We start from the raw sequence: 17,211 nt of genomic DNA on the forward strand, positions 1-17,211 counted from the left end.
AACTAAGTCCTTCGCATTGTATACCTGTGCCTCTTTTCTCTTCTTGTATGTTTTTCTATTCTCTTCCTGAATTTTTAGAATGTTTTTCCTTGCTTTCTCTCTGATATCTTCTCGGTCTTTCAGCATGATATTTCTTTCCTCTTCGAGAATTTCCATAATCTTGAAGTCTTCTCGATTTCTCATTTTAACACCAGTGAGGAGCTCAAATGGAGAACTCTTTGTGCTGCTGCTCTTAATGCTGTTAAAGATTCGTTGTACATCTCCAACATATTTGTACCACTTGGTTGGATCATCTATGGATAATTTGGATAGGACTAAAATCAAAGTGAGATGAATTCTTTCCACTTGTCCATTTCCTCTAGGAACATCTCTAGTTGTAAATATGTGCTTGTTCTTCTCTTGACTACTTCCTTGACTACATCTTCAAAGTCTTTAGATGTAAAGGGCGTACCTATGTCACTTATAATTCTCAAAGGATTACCGAAAGTTGATTGTTGCAGTTTCAGCTTCTGCAATGCCTCTTGAGCTGATGTAGACTTTACTGGATAGAGCCATGCGAACTTAGTGAATGCATCAACCACGGTTAAGATATGATTGTACACTGGTTATCATAAATTAAGGAAAAATCGCAAAAATCATGATTATTGAAAAAGTTACATGTAGAATTTTAAGAAACTTACCCACAATATACAACACATAGTAAGGTATCAAATAACATAAAAGGAAATTACCAGACAATTATGGTAGTATAGAAATTAGCACATGTATAAAATGAACAAATTGAAGGTGTCCGTTTGTTATAGGAAAAGTACCTTCAATATGGAATGTGATCGCCTCTAGAAGCAATACAGCTATGTGTGATGCTTTGAATTATGTGGTCTATCAGTTCCATAGGAAGCGAAAGCCATTGCTCTTGCAAAGCAGTTGCAAGCACGGCAAGGGTCGGAGGGGGCGTATTGAGAGCAGCTATGCGTCTCCCTAAAGCATCCCAAACATGCTCGATAGGATTCAAGTCCGGGGATAGAGCTGACCACTCCATGCGCATAATTGTTTCCTGTTGAAGATAATCATCTACGATGCGAGCCCTGTGTGGTCTTGCGTTGTCGTCCGGTAACAGGAAAGCATCACCTATTGCCCGGCATATGGATGCACATAAGCATCAAGGATGTCATCTCTATAAATCTGAGCATTCACGGCTTCCCTTGGAAAGACATGGAAGTCTGTGCATCCACCCATAGAGATGCCACCCCAAACACAGACACTGCCCTTTACGTATGCATCTCTTTCACGGATGTTTGACGTATGATAACGGGTTCTAGGTTCTCTCCATATCAAATGATGCCTACTCTCGCTTTCTAGACTAAACCTGGACTCATCCGTAAAGAGAACCACCCACCATTGATCAGGCGTCCAGTGGACATGTTGTCGTGCCCACTGAAAATGGTCCCTCCTATGGCGTGACGTAAGCGGCACACAAATGGCTGGTCGCCTCGCATACAGACCATCTTCGTGAAGCCTTCTACGCACAGTTGACATTGACATTAAATTTCCGGTGGCTGCAGCAAGGGAGGATCTAAGAAGAGTCGGAGTAGTGTTCTATTCCTGCGTGCCCTTATGTCAAATGTCGGTCATCGGAGCTCATCGTAGCAGTTATGATAAAAAATCAGAAGAAGGTACATTAAATAGTGTCACCGTACCGTTTGATACAAACAGGATTCTGGATGGTTTTTGCCTATTTTGTAACATAGTAACTTAGTGTCTACTCGCAATTGCTGTGGTATTATGCAGTTCAATTTTCACATTCACGTGAGAACATAGAGATCATTATTTAACCACCTTCGCATGGGATAGAAGACTCTCTCCATATGTCATACACCTCTTTCACCTCGCTCTTGTTACTGGCGCATCGGTGAGGCCCTCTGGTGGTTGTGGTGCAATTACGGATACCACATATATATGTGTATGTGTAAGTCATATGTAATTGGTAAATTGTGTTTTCAAGTGGTACCATAATTAATTTTCCTCTCAGCACAGCTAACATGCACTTATGCGGATGGACTGGAATTTTCTTAAAACACACCTGGAAACCTGAGGAAATTTCATTCTCCTGTTTGAGTGGCAACCCTGACAGTTGTAAAAAATAATGTATTTCTATGTAGCAGAGGGAAACTCACTGGATTATGCAATAACATTTGACCTTGAACTACCAAACCTAAAGCACTTTTTTATAGTTTATCCTGTTTCTCATCAATGTATTTATGTATATCTTTTAAAAAATTGTATTATTAATCTCTAATTTCAAAGATTCCAATATTAGTTTTTCAGTGCAAATTAAATTAGTTTGTAATAAATTTTTAATTAAATTAGTTTGTAATAAATTGTCTTTTTTCTCCTCTAGGGATGAAATCACCGAACATCTTTTTTTGCCCGATTTAGAAAATTGTGATCCTTATAAGGTATGTTATGAAATACATAAGCAAAATTTATATATACATATAAAGACAGTCAATTTAAAAAGATGTATGAAAAGAATATATTTTATAGTTGAGGTAAAAAAAAAGGGATAAGTCTTTCATTTTTCTATTTTTTATATGGTTTTTATCTCTTTTTAAGTGTAATTTAAGGAAGTTTCTTTTTGTCTATTTTGAAGCTGGCTATTTGTGCTTATTTCAATTTTTGACAGGCATGAAAGTTTTCCGCTTTTTCGCGGAATTTTGCTTTTTTGAATGTCACCCGGGCTGTTTCTGAGATCGATGCAGAACCGTTGAGAAATCGCAACCGGCAAATGTGTGTGTGTGGGGGGGGGTAAATGAATGGACATGCTCTCTCTCTTCCCCTTTTCTTTGTAAAAAAACTTTACATCATGCCATCGTATGATATTACGCCGGGTTAGCGATCAAACGCGGGCACCCCTTGTTGCGAACTTTTCGAGTTTGCCTGAGCCGAGATCGCGAAATACGTTGTTTCCAGGGATAAATAGAAGGGCTAGCTCATTTCTTTGTTCGACTCCTCGCCGACGTGAGCCTAATGGGGGGACATAACAGGCAATAATCTGACGTCACTGTGATGCCACCTGTCCTGATTTCCTGCGTTTAAAACAGTAGTTTCATTGAGCTGCGAGACGATTTTCTAGAGGTTACATATCCCAAATTAATTTTAAATATATATATATCTGTTTTCTAATAATGTATATATTTAAAATAATTTATATATATGTAATTTTAGTCAGTTTTTATTTTAAATTCTATATTGTAAAGTATCGTTTACATAATATGGCTTTCTGCTCTGCAGTAACGTGCCGTAGCACTTACAGAAGTATGAAAGGATGAGATATTTTATTTCATGGGACCAAAGGATCCAAATGAGAGTTTGCTTTTGACGAAAGAATGGATGCACAAATGTCAAAGAGAAGATTATATTAATGTGAAGAGCGGAAAAATCTGCAGCGAACATTTTCTATGCAGTGTTTATGAAGATGATATGAAAAATCGCTTGTTTGGATAGCCACAAAAAGAAACTGTTGAAATGGAATGCTGTGCCGAAAGTAAATTATGAGGACAATAATAAATCGAAATTGATGATGACAATAATAAATCAAATTTTAATAGTTTTGAAATAAAACTCACAAATGAAAATGTAGATCATCCTGAATGTTTAAGGATAAACAAGAATGCATTGATAATTTGAAGAACAAAATAATATCCTTAGAAAATTGTATTAAATTGTATTAAAGTATTGAAAAATAGAGAAAAGAAAAATTTTAGAATGTTTGTTCAGCGACAAAGAAGGTGGACGACATCTAGACAGAAATTGGTATCAGAAATTAAAATCTCAAATAGCGAAATTTGGGGGGGGAGCACAAATCGGAGAATTTGGAAAAATGTCTAAAGCCTATTTTTATAAAGACGTAGATTAATGCATTACTGAAAAAGAAGAAAAAAATCAGGTGGACTAGTGAAAATATCTCACGTTGCATTGTCATAAGAGCTCTGTCATCTTAAAGCTATGATTTTTGGAAAGAAAAAAAATTGGAATATCTTTACCTAGTATTATCAAATTAAAGAAATGGTGTTTATTTTATTTTTTAGTGTTTTCTAAATTTTAGTGTAGTCCAAGAATTCAAAGTAATGTTCTTACTCTGAAGAAGGAAAGAGGCGAATATTTGTATTCTGTAGAAAAAATATGCGTTCTCAGTTTCGACGAAATGCGTATAGATTGAAAACTCTGCTATGACTCTAAACTGGACTAAGTTGGTTCTTTTCAAAATGTGCAGTTTGTTTTAATCAGAGGTCTCATTTCGCGCTCTGCCTCAAATTACTGAGAAACCGCGTTTTAGATAGAGGATTTGTTTTAGATGATGTAACTGTTTTAAATTTTAATATTATTAAAGATGTTTTAAATAGAGATTGAGAAGAAATCAAATTGTGTCCCAAACTAAAACCAAATTATTTAATGGTCAAGGGAAACGAGAGACAAAAAGTCGCTCCAGAGAAAACATTATTTTCAAAAAGTACCGCAAAAGGTATACTCTACCCCACAGAAAATCAGAAAACATCTGACTTCTATGAGTTAATCGATAATATCTTCGGTATTATGAATAGTACCAAAATAGTACCAACAAGAATAACAAGTATTTAACAAACTAATTTTGTTAAGTACTTGTTAAAGTTATTCTTATTGTATCCTTTGTAACTAATTATTGATTAGATTTTGTGCTAGATTAGCATTCTAGATAAAATATAATAGTATAAAACATTAAAATTGGCATAAAAAGACCTGCTTCCTTTACTCACACTTTTGAAAAATTAAATAACTGTTTTAGGTTCTGAATAAAGCTATTTTGTCAATATTAAGGTAACAATCTTACATACATTTATTTAATTGTAATATAGATATAAGTATAAATTACAAAATTATTTTAAAAATATCTATTATATTGAATCGGAAGAGAATTATAACAATGTAAAATTTACAATTAGGCAAAAAATCAAACGTAAGTTAGCAGAAATGTTGCCATATATGTCATATATATTTAAACCTTTGTCAATGTAAAGTTGTTTTTTGAGTAAATTTAAGTAGCTGCTATTATAGTTATCTTAGAAGCAGCATAAAAATTCTCTCAGTTAGCATGCAAATAAAGAAATGATTAGAAATAAACGTGCATTAAATAAAAAAACCTGAAAAAAAAAAAAAAAAAGCATGGAACTTTATGTTAAAAGAGTAGCACATTTTATCTATTATTTTAAAATTGAGTAAGCATTATTAAATTTTTTAATGGTTCAGTCTAAAATGCATAAAGCAGTAACATTGCCTCTTCCAAATTATAGCTATCTTTCACACACAGCTCATTTTAAACTCTGGTTCAAAAACGCTAATTTCCAAGCTGTGAATTATATTGGCACGCTCAGTGTCATCATGGCTACGTCATCACTTTTCACTTTCTGCTTCAGGGGGAAAAGCTCTATGACTAGCCCTTCTCTTCTAAATCCTGCGTTGTTTCACATCAAGGCGAAGTAGGTGGGGCTTATGTGGAAAGGCGGAACTAGATGCGTATGAATATCGAATCAAAGAAGAGCAAGCAACCGTCAAACGAGAACTGACTTCAATAATTTCAGTGATCGGTGCTGGCGCCATCTGTTGGACATACGGATAACCACTTGCATTCTCCAGTACACAAAATTCTATGTAAAAATTTAAGGAATGCTCAAAAAAAAAAAAAAAAAAAAAAAAAAAAAATTGAGACTAGCTCGCAAACGGAAATTAGAAAAGTTGGCTGCAAAAGTAGCAAAAAAGAAAAAGCGTTTTCCTTAAAAAATGTTAATCCGGATCTAGTGAGACTGAGACAAAATAGTTATTTTTTGTATTCCTCCTTTAACTATATGTTATTTTGTAACTATATTATCTCGCATGACTACTTTTTCTGATGTTATATAAAGTACTGTTTATTGAGCTAAAAAGTGAAGATAATTGAAAGCTGTAGTAACAGTTATATATATTTTATCTCTAAAACTTGTCATTGCCTGAAAATGGGTAGTAATATATAGCATAAATATGTATATTAGTGTGTTGTAATGTTGTGTACAGTATTCATGTATCAACTGTTAAATTAAGTTACATAAAGAAGGTTAATTCATTACAATCTCTTGGTGATTTTTTTTTTTTTTTTTTTTTTTTTTTTTTACAAGTGGAAGATAAAATTAATAGCAAAATAGTAAGTACAAGTATTATTTTAGTTAAATTATATGTATATGTTTAATACTTTTTATATTAAAAGGTGTTTTTTTTAGGTTGCACGTGCGCAATCAGTTTTTGTGTAATTTTGTGTCTGCGCGTTGTTCAGCTTTTTTTTGTCAACTTGTACTTTCATGCCTGTTTTGATCAGAATTGGAAGGAAATAAAATACTAAGTATAATTAGTTGTTTGTAGTATTGGGAATTGTTAGCAGTTTTCTGCTAATATCTCTCATGCCGTTTTTTAAATAGCTAGAAGAAATGCTATTGTTTAATTTTTAGAGAGTACTTTATATGTTATTAATTACCTTAGTCACTATTTTTTTAAGTTTTGTGTTTTATTCTTTGTCATTTCTTACTGGTCTGTAATATTATTGTCAGAAATTGTATTCAGTTTCCTTGCCATAGTACACAATTTAATTAAATTCATGCGTCTGTATACAATGTTTAGATGAAACTCGTACAAATACCCCAGGTTCAAATCAGTAAATGATTAAAGGTTTATAAACAATAATCAAATAATGCTCCTTAGCATATCAAAAACAGTTAAATGTGAAAAGATATAAAGAACAAAGCATAAAAGCAAGCACAGTTGGGACAGCAGATTGTAATTGCCTAAAGAATGCATCAATAATGATTCTTAACATAATGGAGTTGTTGCGGGAGACTGAAGGAAGCCATGTCATTGGATTGAAAGAGGCTTTTTGATGCAGTCTAAAGCAGGGCTGTAACAAAAGCAATGTTTATGCCAGTGAATTGTGGAAGATTTAAGTATTGTACATTTAGTATCCCAGGATAGTGGTAAAATATTAGAAAAACACTAAGAGTTTCATAAGCAACATTCATTCCTTCACTTTTTTTACTATCTGGTGCTTTATTGTGTCATCTTTAGATACATACCATTAGAACCATTTGTAATGACGTCTCACCAGTTAGTATGCATATGTCCAGCAATGTGAAGTTGTCTTTGTAGGTGAGCTGTACACATTAATGCTTATGACCAGCATGTACCTGTTTGCGGAAATAAGCCAGCAAAAGCACAGAATTTTATTTTCATCGTGGAATACCTTAGGGCTTCTGCACTGAATGTGACTATTTTGGGAGACATTTCTTATATTAACAAGTGCTTTTGAAATCCTGCTTAGCACCTACACAATAGCATCATGCTTTGGCAGCATTTTTCAATCATTTGCTTCTTCTAAGTATTTTTCAACATTACAGTGCCTAGTGTAACGTCGTCAGCTATTTTCCCACAGGCTCCCACGAAGTCTGGGAAAAGGAGACTTCAAATGGGCGTCAGATGACCACCCTGATGACACTTACGAATTCTTGAGGTCGAACGTGACCCCCAACAAAGTGTGGAAAGCATATTGTTTTTACGAAAGGAGAAAACTTTCATACAAGTTCTCACGGGTTGTGGAGTGTCCATTGTGTGTATGCGATAGACTGTCGCCAACTGCCTGTTTCTCGAAATAATTTAGATAGACCTCCCAAAAAGACGTTCTGAATTTTCCCACAGAAAATCTCAGTTTCTCAGGCTGTCAAGACAGTATCTGAGAACAAATCCGCGCCTGTTAACCAATGGAGAGATGCTCCGAAAAAGACGTTTAGCGAATCACTGCAGCAGACGCACAAGACACGCCCAGAAAACCTGAACATAAAAACAGTGAGTGAAAATAATTAGAGAGTTTTTAGTCTGCAGAACACGCAGTCGTTGCGTAGAGAAGAGAGAGCCTTTCTCTTGTATTTTACGGCTCTTCCCGAGTCGCTAGTAAGCTTTAGAGAGCCCCTTTCTCTCTTGTGTATTTTACGGCTCGTCCCGTGTCGCTACTAAGCTCTGTCAAGAGCAGAAAAAGAAACTCTCAAAGAAGCGTAGCTGGACTTTTTCTCCGCTACCTCTGTTTGAACTTTCTTTGAACTCAAGTGGTTATCGTTTCCTATTGTAAACGGACTACTTTGCTAAGCAAACTACTTTGTTATGATAAGCAGTTGAACTTACCTTAAAATTCAATTTGTGAAATTTAACACTTACCTTTAATTTATTTACGCTACCCAAATAAAAAACCTGACTGTTCTAAAATCGCTACACTAGCTATCGTAGGACTGGTTACTTAACACTGCATATTTGCATGCCTTCATTCCATTGTGACTGAAAGCCAATTAGACCATATCTAACACTATTTATTGGGAACTTTTAACTGTCCATGACTTTATGCATCTATGCCATACTTGATAGTCATTTGAATTCAGGCTAAAGATGGTTTCTGGATAGATGAATTTATGGGTTGGTGAGATTTAAATAAATGGAGGAGATGAAATGAGAGTGAAAAATCTGAAGGTTAGGAAACTGAATACGTTTTTTAATAATGTGATACTGTGCTAGGTTATTGCTTACATCATAAAATTAAAGTTTTTAACTCATTGAGGGTTAGAACTGGAATTTCTTTTAGTAGATAGAAATTTTTTGTTTTAAAAACCCCTTTTCTCCAAGCAAAACGGTGTTAAATAAATCGATATCATATGAAGAAGCAAGTCGAAAAATAAGAAACGTATCTTTTCACATTTTTTATTGAAACTTAACACAACACGTGCACAACATTACATCGGCATCCATAGCTCGCATACAGAGAAGAAAAAACTTGGTGTTGCCAATACGGTAAATATAAATGTACCAAACTAACACGCCTCCTTACATTTATATTTACTAATTACAAACAAACATAGATATAAGCAATCTTTTCATCTTTACCATTTACAATTAAGCATAGATATAAACAATAACATTCAACACTTAACACAAATTATTTTTAAAAAAGTTTCTTTCATTAACTTAAATGTTAAAATCAAAGTTAAACACAATTTAGTTTACATAAGGACATTACCAAAATCTATTTCATTTAAATATATTTAAATAAACATCACTTAAATAAACAGTACACAAAATTTATTTCAATTTCAAACCTTCTCTAAATTTCATAAATTTAATCTTTCCTAAAGACTTAGTAAAGATATCTGCAATATTTGATTCTGAATCAATCTTTACAATTTCAATTACTCCATTTTGAACATTTTCGTGAACATAGTGATATTGAACTTCTATGTGTTTTGAATTTTTAGTGAAGTTCCCATAATTAGCAATGGCCAAAGCTCCTGAATTATCTTCATAAATTTTAATGGGGTGAGTTATATCAGCAAAAACATCATTCACAACATTTTTCAAGAAATTAATTTCTGTCACAGCCTCAGATAGAGCAATATATTCGGCAAAAGTGGAAGATTTTGTCACACAATTTTGCTTTTTGGATTTCCAGTAAATTGGATTACCAAATAATTCAATAACAAACCCAGTAGTTTACTTTCTGTCAACAATATCACCTGCCCAATCAGCATCAACATAACAATTCATAATATCAGTTTTAAGATTTTTACTATAGGTTAATTTTAGATGTTTTGTTAAGTACAAATACTTTAAAACTCTCAAAGCATATTTGAAATGTGTCTCATCATAACAATTTTGAAATCTACTTAAATAATTTACGCTAAAAGATATGTCTGGTCTAGTACCATGACTAATATACAAGAGTGCTCCTATTAGATTTCTATATTTGACATTTTGATTTAAATTAGATTGGCTTAGTTTAAGATTAGTCTCCATTGGTGTATCATAAAGCTTTGAATTTTTAATACCATACAGTTTAGCTAAAGATTCAATATAATTTTCCTGACTCAGTGTTATTATATTGCTTTTCTCATCATATTCAATATCAATTCCAATGTAGCTTTTTACTTTATTTAAATCCTTCATTTTAAATTTTTTATGTAGTTGTTCCTTAATATCATTAATTACCCGAGTATCTCTGCAACATATCAACAAATCATCAACAAATAAAAGAATATATACAAATACATCATTTTCAGATTTTACGTAAAGACAATAATCATATTTACTTCTACAAAATCCTAGACTCTCAATATACTCGTTAAAACACTCATACCAAGCACGAGGGCTTTCTTTCAAACCATATAGTGCTTTCTTTAATTTATACACTCTATTCGAATTATCATTATAGCCTTGTGGTTGTTTAACATAAACCTCAGACACAACATAGCCATTTAAAAAGGCAGTCTCAACATCCATTTGATGAATATTTAAATTATACTGACAGGAATATGAAAGTAACAATTTTAAGGTTTGCATCTTGATGACAGGGGAGTAAGTGTCCTCGATACTATCTTTTTGCTGGAAACCTCGAACCACTAATCTAGCTTTAAAAACATTACCTGGTTTTCTTTTGAATACCCACTTCACATCTAGAATTGCTTTATCCTCTGGTTTAGTCACTAGTGTCCAAGTGTTATTTTTAACAAGACTGTTCATTTCACTGTCCATTGCCTCTTTCCAATGTCCAGCCTCACTGCATGTTGTCACCTCCTCAAAGTTAACTGGAACTGTAGCATCACAAAAATTTGCACTAACACAGTAGTACCCGAATTCTTCATGAAATCGAACTGGTGGTTTGATTTGCCTTTTTGGTCTCATTCCACTTTTTGTTTCATCTTCATTTATCACACTGTCCTTGGAGTTATCATTACTCGATTCACACGACTCTTGAGGTTCATTTTTCTTATTCGTATCATCATTCTTATCTTCATCATCACAACCTACACACATTATGTCTTCTTCAATAATATCAACATGTCTGGCAACTATTATTCTGTTATTCATCAAAACTCTATATCCAACTTCTGTATACCCAAGTAAAATTCCAAATTCAGCCTTTTTATCCCACTTCGACTTTCTCTTTTCTTCTGGTATTCTTACATACACTCTACTTCCGTATAATTTCAATTCATTAGCAGATGGTTTCCTATTGAAAAATATTTCATATGGTGTCTTCTTTACAATAGTATTTGTTAATGTCCTGTTTTTCAAATAAGCAGCAGCTTTAATTACTTCAGGCCAGTAACGTCTGTCAACTTTTGCTTCGGCTAAAAAACATCTTGCCATATCCATTATAGTTCTGTTGTAACGCTCAGCAGTACCATTTAATTCGTGTACATATGGTGGGCATGACTTTATCTTGAAACCTTTTTCTCTTGCAAATTTGTATATCTTGCTATTCATATATTCACTACCATTATCACATCTTAGTTCTTTGATAGTCTTCCCTGTTAAATTTTGAATTTCATTTACATATTCAATTAAGCAATCAGAGACTTGATCCTTAGATTTGATACAATAAATTTTTGCCAACTTGCTATAATCATCAATAAAACTCACAAAGTATTTCTCACCATTACATCCAATTGTTCTGTGAGGTCCATTTACATCTGTATGTATAATCTCCAGAATATCTTCTGCTTTTCTTCTATTATTCTTGAATGGTAAATTGTGCATTTTATTTTCAATACATATGGCACACTTCATATATTCGGTTTCTATTTCTTTAGGGATTCCTTCTAAAAGCTGATCTTTGCACATAATATCCAGATATTTAAAATTTACATGTCCAAATGAACGGTGCAATTTTTCTTTTAACGTTAACTTATTGTTGGTCAAATTTGCAAATATTTTGCTATTTTTAACATAACTCTTTACTTTATATAATCTTTCTTCTTTCTTTGCTATTGCTACTAATGAACCATTGACATCATATATTTTAGAAAACTTTTCTTTTGAAACTATTTTATGATTATCAGTAATCTTCGAATAACTTAATAAATTTGCTTTCATTTCTTTTACATAAAATACATTCTTCAATGTTACAATAGATTCAGAGTTATATACAGGAAAAGAAACTATTATATTGCCAACCTTTGTAGCTTTCAAAATCCTTCCGTCACCGACTTTCACTTGAATAGGATCCTTCAAAGTGACTTGCTCTTTGAAATATTCATCACTGTTTATAATGTGGTCTGTGCATCCGCTATCCAGTAACCAATTGATTTCATTTTTATTTGTCACAATATTTGCACTGGAACTTGTCATGTTACTTTCGATAACAGTGGTGTGAAAACTATTGCCTTGATGACTGTTTATTCTCTGGTTAGAGTATGTTCCACGTTCACGATGTCCACTAAAAGCACGCCTACGTCCTCGATTGTTTGAAGAACTTCGACCGCGATAATTAGTGGAGCCATTACAAGGATAGTTCCTTTGATGGACATGCCAACAATTCTTTTTAATGTGACCAGGTTTTCCACAGTTATAACAGACATTCCCTTGTGGACCCGATTTGCTTGTTTCGATTTTGAACACATTTGATTTTTCTGCTGGTGCACGATCTTCATAATCATTTTTCTCTTCAAGTAATTTTGATTTGATTTTGCTCTTTAGGTAATCGACTGTTCTGTCCTTCTCTGGTAATACATCTACTAAGTCACCAATGTGACTGTAATTTGAAGGTAATGTAGCATATAGTTCAATTTTTCTTGTTCCGTCACGGTGGCGCAGGCATGTTTCAGTTCGTTCACATACTTCTCAAAATCATCGAAAAATATATTTACATCAGGATAATTTTTCAGTTTAACACATTCTAAGTTATTTCGACAAACAATTTGTAGAGATATTGAAGTTTTTAAATACATTGTATCAAATTTCGTAATTATATCAAATGCAGTCTCACACTCGTGAATATATTCCAATTGCTTGTTTGTTATGGCGCCGTAAATGTAATTTGTAGCTTGTATATCCTTTTCTTCCCATTTTTCCACGTCATCATTTTCACTGACTTTTCGCTGAACCACATCTTTACACTTTTTAAATTGAAGAAATTTCATCATACGCACTTTCCAATTAAAATAGTCCGAACCATCAAATAGCGGTATGCCGATATGAGCAAAGTCATCAGAAATGCTTGCTGTTTCATAAAAGTCTTTTGGGTGGAATTAATGTTAGTGAATCAGAAACGGAATTTTAAAGCTACGATTTAGTGAATTAAATTTTTCCAGCATGAGTAAAAAGGAAAGGTTCTTTTTATGATTATTTTGAACGATATTGTTATTGAATCTTGCTAACATTGACTTACATGTATAATACAGTCAACTTTCACTTAACATGATCCTTAATTGTAGGTTTTTATTAAATATTAGATGAATTTTACTGAAAGATGGTCTAAGCAATGTCAATTTTTCTTTTAAATGAACGTTAGCACTTTTGCCACATTACGCAACTGATTTTATTGATTTAACTCGGCATGTGCAGGAATTTTTAACTCAAAACATGAAGAATTTAACAGAAGTAATCTATCATCATTCATCAGTGAGTGTTGTCATACCGAGGGACAGAATGTACTCAATAATTAATATTGGATTTTCAGAATATGTTTTTCACTACCAAAGAAGGTAAAGCAACAAGTATTGAGTTGATCCAAAACTTGAGAGAAATATGCAGTTTTTCTGAGTGATTCATTACCTGTCCAAACTAATTTGTGTCAACTAAATAAATGCATTTTGTTTCTACAGTTAAAAGTGTTTTCAGAATTTAGTATTTAATTTCACTTCCTTTTGATTTTAATAATTAGTTAAAGAGAAATAAAGCTGTAAAACAAGATTTTATTAAATACAAGTGTAAGCAGTGTAAAGTACAGATAATATAAGGTTGCATTATTTTATATGTAGTCTTGTATTAGATACATAGATTCTTTATATGTATTCTTATATTAGATGAACACTATTCTGTTTAAAACTATAATTTCATGGATGCCTTAACTGTAGTGCAAAAATATAAGAGACAGCTGTCTAAATTATATTTTGCTATTATTATTTTTATAATTTTCTTTTGTGATTTTAAAAAAAAATGTATTTTTTATTTTTTTTTTTATTTTTATGTATGGTTAATTTTTTCTCCTTTTTTGATCTCTGTTTACTATATGTACATTTTTACATATTTATATATATAAATGTCTATAGATGAAACTTTAGATTATAGCAACTAAAAATAAGCAAACAGTTTGGCTTGAGCGAAATTTTTAAAAATGTATTTGGAATTTTTTAACTATCTTAAAATTCATAATAAATAAGAGGTAAAAAGGTATTTGCTGTCTGTAATTACTTTGTATCACATCTGTTGGGTAGATTGGTACTTGTAAATAAAGCCTTAGTCAATGATTAATGTCTTTATGTAATTCTGTAATGTGGTGTTTTGATTATTTCTAGGAGTATACTTTCACTAGTGAAAACCCATTTATAGAGGAGACTGATGCTTTTACCGAAGGTCTTAAGAAATTAGAAAGTGGGGATTTACCAAGTGCTGTTTTACTGTTTGAAGCTGCAGCACAAAAAAATCCTGATCACATAGAAGTAAGTTTTTAAATATTAAAAAGGGGGTCCTCTTAAAACTGTTTTAAAAGCTAACATTTTAAATAACTCCTAACTAAAACACTTCCTCTTTCTATATTGTCTGAGTGCAGTAATTAGCTTTCGGTCTAATATACAATCAAAAGTCCGTAATCCGGATGTCCATAATCCGGAATGATCTATAATCCGGACCAATAAAGCTACAAACTTTCTGCGCATAAGATGTTTACACATGCTCGTTTAATGTATAACGGCTGGTATAAGCTAAGCTAAAATTATCTAATTATCTATTTCAGTTAATGTTGCAGATTGTGTTGTTCCTTAATCTTTGAATTGGATTCAGCTTATTTTTTGCAGACTGCTAGAGCAATTTTATAAAAGTAAGCTTGAACTTTCGATTATGTCAAAAAGAATTTCCTATTCTGGAGCTGCCAAAGGATCTACAAAGTGAAAGCATGTTTTGATGTCCATCAAACAAAAAGTGGAATTGCTGCAAAAAATGGATAATGGCATGTCCTTTGTTTCTTTAACCATTCGAAAATGTGTTTATCAATTTCACGCTGCTCGGGGGGGGGGGATATCACAGCGTGCAATGAACTGGAAGTTGTGATGCTGAAGCAAAGTTTAAAGTTTAAAGAAATTAAACATTTAGCAGAAGTAGCAATAAAAGCTCCCTGAGATATGTTGTGCAGACATTGAAGACAATAAAAGATTTTGAACTTAACCAATTTATTAACAATATAATAAAGAATAAAAACACAGAAAAATAAATGTCAACAATATTAGAGTCTTAGGAAAAATATAATATAACCATCATTCATCAAATATTTTTACCTGGTCTCCAAAACACTGGCATTCTATACAAACAAAAATGTCCTAAACAGTAATTATGCGGCTTAAAAATAAAGCTGGCTACACATTCAATAAGTTCATAATCAATGGTCAAGAAAAAAACTTGAAAATTTAAATGAAGTTCTTGAAAGCACTTAAAACAGGCCTAACTCCGTTTGCACAAGGAGTCGCCGCTCACGTATTTTTAATTGCCGCCTTTATTGAAGAACATGGATGCCATCCGCGGCAGTCACTCACATGGTAGCCTCTGGAACCAAAGAACTTTAATCTGGAACAATCATCCCGCAAACCGGAAACAAGGCACTTTAATCACCAGACTGCATGCATCCTTCTGAAGGGGCTGGAAACCGCTCACTCAAGTGCCGGGAAAGCAGGAACTAGAAAGGTTGAGCCAGAGCGACACGAGATACTTATAGCAGAAGTAGGAATGACGTCATCTCACGGCAACCAATCAGCTATCGGCACGAATCTGCTTTTCAGATGACGTAACATCATGTTTCGTTTTTGCATCTCAATTAGGTTGAAACAGTCCGTTCTCAATGCAAACAGTGGCAGCAAGAAAAAGAAGTAGAAGTAACTACTATATTACATTAAAATAAGGACTAAACTAAATAAACATTTCAAGGAGGAGAGATGATGCAGTAAAAGGTTTAAAAATAAGCTATATTTTCCAACAAATGCCCCCCACATCATCATCTCTGACCTGAAATAAAAACCGAATGCCAGTATCTTTACAAAATTCAAAACAAGAATAAATAAATATCACAATTTCATTCAGAAATTTTTAAGAAAATTTTTCTTTGGGAAAATCTTATCCCATTATTCAAAAATTTTACCGTAGCAAGAAAGTCTAGCATGTTACAGAACAATACAAAGACATATATATGATCATACACTCAATACATTTACCCAAGGCCCTGGTCACTCATACAACATTCTACACTGTACAATTTTACATTTACCTAATATCCATCATATATGACTTATAGCATATTTTCAAATTAACAAAACTCTTAATTTAAATACACACAAAAACAAATTTCATAAGAAAATTGTTCCACAAAATCTTATCAGATTATGCTTAGTCAGCGGTTTTGTCATGGGATCAGCCAGATTATCTTTACTTGGGACATATTTTAAATCAAAAATTTCCCTGTTCAATAGATCACGAATGAAAAATAGTTTCACATCTATATGTTTTGTCCTCGAGTTTTCAATGGGGGATTTTGTAAAACATATAGCAGCTATATTATCAGCAAACAATATTGGCCTCGAAACATAGTTACTTGCAATCTTAAACTGAATGCATTCATCCAAAATGTTTTTAAACCAAACTAATTCTTTTGCTGATTCAGTCATGGAGATAAATTCAGCCTCCATAGTAGATAAACTCACTCCCTTTTCTTTAAATGTACGCCAAGATACAGGTGATTCTCCCAACAAAGCTATTTGTCCACCAATAGACACCATAGCATCCCTGCTTGAAGCAAAATCCGAATCTGAATATATATTGAGCTTCAGTTCCTTGCATACCAGTTTGAGTTTGTGCTGTCTGGTATTGGAAACGTACCCTAACAGTTTAAGTAATCCTTCCCAGTGAAACTTACCAGGATTGCTTTGGAACTGAGAAAATATATTAACATCATAAGCTATATCCGGACAAGTACGATTGCAAAGAAACGAGAGACATCCCAAAACATTTCTATAAGGATAATTCATCATTTCAGTCGTTTCTTCTTGTGTACTGAGACTTTGAGTATTTCACACCTTTAACTATTGGAAGGGAAGTAATTTGTATTTTAAAAGACTTAAATCGATCAACTATGTCTTC

The 17,211-nt window shown here is 33.0% G+C and overlaps 1 protein-coding gene across 5 annotated transcripts in view; it reads left to right on the forward strand.

The window, feature by feature from the left end:
• The window catches only part of LOC118196907 (peroxisomal targeting signal 1 receptor-like), a 169,078-nt gene that overhangs the window by 80,238 nt on the left and 71,629 nt on the right, over positions 1–17,211 (forward strand). For all 5 annotated transcript variants that reach the window (XM_085827665.1, XM_085827666.1, XM_085827668.1 and 2 more), the window contains exons 8-9: positions 2,399–2,456; positions 14,388–14,531. In XM_085827665.1, coding sequence (XP_085683791.1) covers positions 2,399–2,456; positions 14,388–14,531 — 202 coding nt within the window. The remainder of the gene's footprint in view (positions 1–2,398; positions 2,457–14,387; positions 14,532–17,211) is intronic.

Source organism: Stegodyphus dumicola, chromosome 12, assembly GCF_044657685.1.
Source record: "Stegodyphus dumicola isolate Sdum_Otavi_A_Nest chromosome 12, ASM4465768v1".
NCBI lineage: Eukaryota > Metazoa > Arthropoda > Arachnida > Araneae > Eresidae > Stegodyphus > Stegodyphus dumicola.